This window comes from Mytilus galloprovincialis, chromosome 8, assembly GCF_965363235.1.
Source record: "Mytilus galloprovincialis chromosome 8, xbMytGall1.hap1.1, whole genome shotgun sequence".
Lineage (NCBI taxonomy): Eukaryota > Metazoa > Mollusca > Bivalvia > Mytilida > Mytilidae > Mytilus > Mytilus galloprovincialis.
Window position 1 is genome coordinate 42,168,895 of NC_134845.1, and position 7,655 is coordinate 42,176,549.

The 7,655-nt window shown below is 32.9% G+C and overlaps 1 protein-coding gene across 1 annotated transcript; it reads left to right on the forward strand.

Moving 5' to 3' along the window:
• Nucleotides 1-1,849, forward strand: LOC143043292 (uncharacterized). Its single transcript, XM_076215675.1, has 3 exons — nucleotides 1-231; nucleotides 330-401; nucleotides 1,336-1,849. Exons 1-3 carry the CDS (start codon nucleotides 48-50, stop codon nucleotides 1,815-1,817), a joined length of 738 nt encoding a protein of 245 aa, XP_076071790.1. The 5' UTR covers nucleotides 1-47; the 3' UTR covers nucleotides 1,818-1,849.
• Nucleotides 1,850-7,655: the final 5,806 nt, after the last annotated feature.

Consider the following 7,655-nt stretch of genomic DNA (forward strand, 5'->3'; position numbering starts at 1 on the left):
TCCAGCCATCAATTTGAAAACATTTCAACTTTCTGGACATTTCGACCATGATGATGGATTGGAAAAAAATGACTGTGGTGTCCGTGTTTTTCGTGCTAACAGTTTTTGAACCCTGTGAATCAGAGATGCTAGATGATTTGATAAAACAGAATTTACAGAATTTGAAAAAAATACAACTTTTACATAAGCAACAGATCAACTCTAAAAATTATACAGATATCTCGTATACTGGTAATACGTAAAGATTTGTCGATTTATGAAACAACTAAAGGTGTATACAAAGTATCGTATAGATGTGTTCTAACATATTTGTTTTGTTTTCACTACAGGTGCATCGTCAGAGTCGTATGTCCGATGGGGTAGAACTAGTTGTCATGGTGGTGCATCACTAGTTTACGATGGTAAGTGTAACTTTATTATTATAAATACTGTAACAAGATATACGATTATGGTTAACTTACAAGGGCTATAGTTAAACCCATCAATAAATTTCAAAACTCAGAAACTGTAATTTCTTGAAACCATGTCTTATATATACGAATTTAACGTTCTTTGCTTTGGCATTTCCGTTTAATGATATAATTTTCGAAGGGGGTTTAGTGTTTTTAATTATCTGAATAAAATGAATTTCGTTGGTATATCATTTTTTAAGGTTTATAGGAAAGGTTATTGAAAAAGACCAATATCCAAAATCATCGAAATTCGGTATGGCATTTTAAGTGGGCTCGTGGTGTAAGTCGCAAGATTTATATAAAAATAAGAACAAACTGAAAACAGCACAATAGTAAGTTCTTTTGTGTTAACATAAATTATCATTCACATGTCCATTATCATAAATTATAACTGTTTACAAAACTTTTTTTTTTAAATACTAAGGAATTTCTACACGAGAATAGTTTATTTTAGCTGTATTTGGCAAATTTTTCGAAATTGTGGGGCTTTCAATTAATGTGAGGTGACTGAAAAAATATGTTTGAACTGTCCTAAATTGAAAAAAAAAGCCTGCAGTCTCATATCCAACTATAGCAGTCATCACGTGACTTTGACGACGTCACACATCACCCGTATTAAGCCCAAGTATAATGTATAAAAATGCACAGGCGCTTTCAAGAATCGATAAAATAAAGTACTTTAAGTTCATGATACAAAAAGTGTGGGAATATATAGTAATTCCTTATATATTAAAAGAAATCAATCGACCTCATTTAAAAATAAAATCCATTTTTTAAAAGATACACACATATACGAACAATACCTGTGTCTTATTCAAAAGCTACCAGAAATGAAGTTTTCCAATATATAAACGATACATTTTTTATCAATACTTTCATTCAGGTTATGCGGCAGGAAATGCATTTAACAAGAGAGGATCAGGAACCAATTTCTTGTGTCTACCTAAAAATCCTGAATTCAAAAAGTATACAAGTGGAATGGATACTTACAGTGGTCGCATTTTTGGTGTGGAATATGAGATTATAAAGGAAAAACCATATTCTAAGAGATTTCATAACCAAGATATGCCTTGTGCAGTTTGTCTGACCAGAAAACGTTCAACAGTTTTGATGGTTCCCGGGAAAATAAACTGTCATAGTGGATGGCACAAGGAATTTTCTGGATATCTAATGTCAGAGTATACAACTAATCAGTGGTCTCAGTCTGAATATATTTGTGTAGATGCATCGTTGGAAGCACTTCCTGGAGGAAGTGCAAATACAAATCATGCAGTAGTTTACCCTGTTGAAGCTGTATGTGGTAGTCTGAAATGTCCACCTTATGAGAATGGAAAAGAACTTACATGTGTTGTCTGTTCGATTTAAAATTCCCCAACCAAATAAAATATGCAAGTCTTGTCATTATAGTTTATCTTATACTAGTATTGGTCTCATTTTATTTAATTTGTATATTCGAGAGTTTTTTGCGTTTATAATATCAATAAAACCTACAAACTAGTTCTTCAAGCTGACCATTTGTTAAAAATATCGATAATTTCAAAACAAATATTGATGGTATGAAACAAGTGCTCGTTTTAAAGAAATATTTTTGTCATCCGATTTCTATGATTGATTTTGTTTCACAAAATCTAGCTATTTGTTGGGCAGGTTTTGTATATTTACTCAACATTAAAGGTACATTAAAATGTTACCACATGTTAAAACTGTAGTATTTTTTGGCTGGCATTTCCCATATACAAGATTTGACACAGTTCATGTAACATCCTTTAGAAGCAATCAACGTAATCACGAATTTTGAAAAAAATGATGAGAGGACATCATCTACAGAATTTCTGTGTTGACATGAATTAGCATTGATATGGTCATAATTATAGATTAATTGTTTACAAAACATAGAATTTTTGAAATACTAATGATTTCTACCTCATGAATAGATTACCTTAACTGTATTTGGCAAAACTTTTAGGAATTTTTGGTTCTCAACGATCTTTGTCCTTTATTTGTCCTTTTTTTACTTTTTTTATTCAAGCGTCACGTATGAGTCTTTTGTAGATGAAACGCGCGTAAGGCACGAAAACAAAATCCCAATCCTGGTATCTATGTCATAATTATGAGTTAATTTACAACCTTTGGGTCGATGTCACCGCTGATGGAGTTTTTATTCCCCGAAGAGCTTTTAAACTTCCTAATTCATTTGGCCTTTTTTCCTTTTTATTCGAGCGTCTCTAAAGAGTCTTTTGCAGACGAAACGCGCGTCTGGCGGAAATTCAAAATTTCAATTCTGGTATCTCTGATGAGTTTATCTACAGCTAAATAGCAGATAATGAAGTTATTTAATGGATAATTCTTTTAATAAACCGTTAAATATTTGTATATTGTCTGCCTCATACGCATGACTGTTCTTTGTTTAACGTCCCTATCCCTGTCTTAAACTGGAGTCCGCTTGTATTACGCTTCACTCAAACAAAGTGTAGTAGTCAGCTTATCCCTGTCAATGAATTAAAACAACATATGAGAATGTATGAAAAGAACACTTCTGGGCCCCCTGATTTCAAAATCAGAATAAACTAAAGGCAACAGTAGTATACAAATGTTCAACTGTCATAAATCTATTGAGAGAAAGCAAATCCGAGTTACAAACTAAAACAGAGGAAAACACACCAACTATAAAAAGAACAACGGAACAATAGAAACACTGAAGTACAACAACAAAAAAAAAAACAAATGCCAACATACTGCATTATTATGATTCTGCTAAATAACATACTTCAGATGTTCGCAACTTGAAGACTATAGACTTTCAATCATTGGTATTTGAATTTTTGAATTTTGCCTTTAACATTAGCATTGGAGCTTCAATTATCTTTTATTGTTTGACAAAGTGCAAACATAGCCAACATAGTCTCGATATGAATCAAGGATTTACACAAAAAGTATATTTAGCTGCATTGCCCCCAAAGTCTGTCTATACTGACGACATTATTAATAATATTAGTTGAGTCGCCAATGTTATCCAATAATTATTAAACTAACCTCGGTACCAGTTGTCGGAAAGGGCTAAAGCTGGGTGAAGTTCATTACGACCGAAGCCAGTTAAGCTTGGTATATATTATCAAAGAACTATCTTATTAATTGAATGGTTCCAGGTTTGCTTGAGTGATTGCTTGAATGAGTGATTAGTTGATTAATTGTTGCTTGCTTACGTTCAGTGGAAAATAAACTATATATGTTCAAGACGAATACAAATAAATAAATCGCTACACTATTTGGGTTCTGCAGGCGAAATGTTGTTGATTATAAAGGGAAACACTGAATCCCTCCTTTTAGTTCAGTTAGCAGACCCACCTTACAAAAATTCTGGATCCGCCACTATATGCGGATAATATGAATGGCCACTTGAAATGAGGGCATATTGGATAGAGGCTGAGAAATTCACCCAGGTAGATGTCACGTACGGACATGTCAGAGAGTTGTTGAAGTGGTTCCTTGACATCCACTCTGTAACACGGGGCATACAAGTTATTGTCCCATTCCATTATGACGTCCCAGATTTTATGCTATCTGAAAGTTAGATATATTTGTGTTCTAGTAAACCTCTTTTGATTTTGTACTCTTATACTCATCCAATAACCATTAATCTACAAACATCTTTTATAAAACTGCTGGGCCAATTGGAACACAAACTTAACCTTTATGTATAGAAAAATCTGGCATGACAAAGTGTTTAGAATGTCAAGATCTCTTCCTCCTGTCCCTTTGGTCAAAATTATAGGGCTACACCTTATATAGATTACGGCATTGTATTAACAATTTCCCCCATGTTTTTGTTGTTGCTTTTCATTGACAAGTATAAAAGCATATTGTTGTATATCTCTTCTTAAAACGTTTATCAAACTAAAACGTGTGTTTTAATTACACAAAATGAAATTCTATGATATAGAAATAAAGTGAAACCATTACAGTCAAGTCACAAACATACAGATTAATGAATGTATAAACTCTTTCGCAGTAGTTTGTAAATGGCTGAAAACGGAGTTATGAAAATTCTAAATGGTCTGTCATAAGAGAATGACACTATGTGGCAACGCTTGGTAACACTTATTTTGAGGGGTCGGGCCTTTTCTTACAGGAGAAAAATGTTTTTAAAAGTTATGAGGAAAACAAATTTAGTCTTTTTGTGTCGATAAATAAATAGACAGAAACAGACGTTTTTGAACTAATTTTCATTATAAACATTTATCAACTTTTAAAAATTACCTTCTAGAACAAATTATTTGATTTCCTCAAGACATTAGAATCAGTGAGTTTACATTTAAAAACTATACCCTCAACAGAAGGTGACTGGCTGGTGCCTAAATAACATTCGGGTGACCATAATTAAAACATTATTTTTGAACTATATTAGAAATATAAAATTGTAAAACAGTGAATGCAAAAGATAGACAAATTTTCTTAAAAAAGTAAAATCACAAAAATACTGAACTCCGAGGTAAATTTAAAACGTAAAATACAAAGGGCAAAATCAAAAGCTCAAACGAATGGACAATAACTGTCATATCCCTAACTTGGTACAGACATTTTATTAAGTAGAAAATGGAGGATCAAACCTTAACAAAAGTTATGTCTTATTTCTTAAACTATTTCAAAGAAAAGTTTTCAATATATTTATATCTGTTGGATTAATAGATAAACTGTTAAAAGATGAACTGGAAGAAAAATTTAAACAGAGAAAAGAAGTCCATAAAAGAGTGACGAAAGATATCAAAGGGACAGTCAAACTCAGAAATCTAAAATTAACTGACAACGCCATGGCTAAAAATGAAAAAGACAAACAGACAAACACTAGTACACATGACACAACATAGAAAACTAAAGAATAAACAACAAGAACCCTCACCAAACACTATGGGTAATCTCAGGTGCTCCGGAAGGGTAAGCAGATCCTGCTCCACATGTGGCACCCGTCGTGTTGCTTATGTGCTACCAAATCCGGTAAATAGTCTAATTCGGTAGGTCACATTCATGAAAGGGAAGGGGATTGTAGTTACGACGTAAGGAACGTATCCGATATCATTTGTGAAACGGTTATTCCATAACGGTCAACCAACTCGTGATGGCGTCCGTAAAATTTGCGAAGGGATGATTTCAACTTCACCATTTGGAACTCTTAGTTTAATAGCTTCCTTGTGAGCAGCAACCTTCTATCAAGAAAATCATGATAGGAAATGCAAGCACGGGAATATCGTATCAATTGGGAGATATATACCCCGTATGCAGGTGCTGCTGGAATGTTGCTACTTAGAAATGAAAAGTTCACAATTGGAAAGCTGAAATCATCTCTTTTGTCGTAAAGTTTTATTTTCAACCGACCCTCATTGTCAATTTCTAGATATAAGTCAAGATATGAGGCTGACTTAACTGTATCTGTAGTATCCTTTATCTCTAATTCGATGGGATAGATGCGTTCCACATAGTCACCAAAATTTGAATTATTTAGTGAAAGAACATGATCTATATAGCGGAAAGTAGAGTTAAAGGATACAGAAGTTATGCTGCAGAACATGCATTAGACAAATAAGTTCAAGAGGAGTGCCAATACAAACCATGCGGTTGTGTGTCCTGTTAAACATGTATTTAGCAATCTATAAAGAACTGACTCGTATTGTCTTTTCAATTGAAAATTTCAAAAGCCAAATAAAACATGTAATGTTTTTGTCATTATACACTTTATCTCTAATTTTATCGATTCGACTTATTTCAATTTGCACATTTTATGTTTGGCTAGCTATAACCAGGTTAAACCCAGCATTGTCTTCGGAAAAATACTTGTACAAAGTGTACAAGAATATGACAGATGAATCCATTCGTTTTGTTGGTTCATAAAGTCTAACATTCGATTCGATATTGACTTCCTCCTTTCTTGAATTTACTTTCGAGTCCGGTATTTTATCGTTTACAATATCAATAACATCTTCACTTTTTATTTTAACTCATCAATTAATTCTAAAAATCGATTATTATAGAAAAATTGTTGATGGTTTCAGAGACAGGTATGCAGTGAGGAGAATCATTCTTACCATCCGATTTATATGACTCTCTGTTTCGCAAAATACACGTTACTTTTTGTGGATACTGGTTGAAAATTATGTCCGACTTCGATTAAAAAAATTCTATCACATTGAAGTTCAACAATTTAAGGAAACACTATTTTGTACCAAATCGTAAATTTCAATGTCATTATACCCAAAGTCAGACTCGCCATTGCCTGTTTCCTGTATACTGATCTACTCAATTAATGTACCATCCACAAATACTTTAATGACAATACACATCAGTTCACACTGGCATACAATAGTTCATGATAGATTGCTGGAATCAAGAGTGTGAAGTTAATGGTCTGATCCGTTGATGACAGGTACACATTACTTTACAACTTGTTTTACGGCTTCAATGTAAAGCATATATTATATTTTAAAAGAGTAAAACAAAGACAGACCAATTAACAGTGAGAATAAGTCAAATGGAACTATTGTGATAAATAAGATAATTTGCCCAGTTCATGTTAAACACCTAAATTGAAAACTGTCTGGGTGATAAACCTAGAATATTGAAATAGGAATGCAAAGGCTAAAGGTAATTTATGAACTTAACATTCTATAAGTCTTTGTCCATCTTCGTAAGTAGCAACTGTGTTTTAAGGAAATAAAAGCAAGAAAGACAACCAATACATGGTATATGTCCTCTATTTGGCAATATTTACTCCATACACAGGTTATACAGAAGAGTTTCTTATGTAAAGTTGAAGTCAATTTATTTTAGTTCCCAATGACTGACTATTTATAAATTCAAGTCAACATAGTCACCAAATTTGTATTTTTTTTGGTGAGAGAACATCATCTATGTGTAAATACCAGATCATGTGGTTTATACCTCTGTATGTGATTTGTCTGGTATTAAGGTAACAAAGATAATGTTACGTCATGTTTATCAACTATGGTTTTGAATGTTGAGAGGATTGAATGTTTGGCATTGTATGCTATTAGAGGGTCAAAATAATGTGTCTAATCATCCACCTTTTTGCAAGAGAAGGGTCACAGCTATTCATAATAATGCTGGCTATCAATGAAAAGTCATTCATCTTCATAATATTAGCATCAGACTTGACCCATACATAAACAAGACACTGGCCACAAATATGTCAAA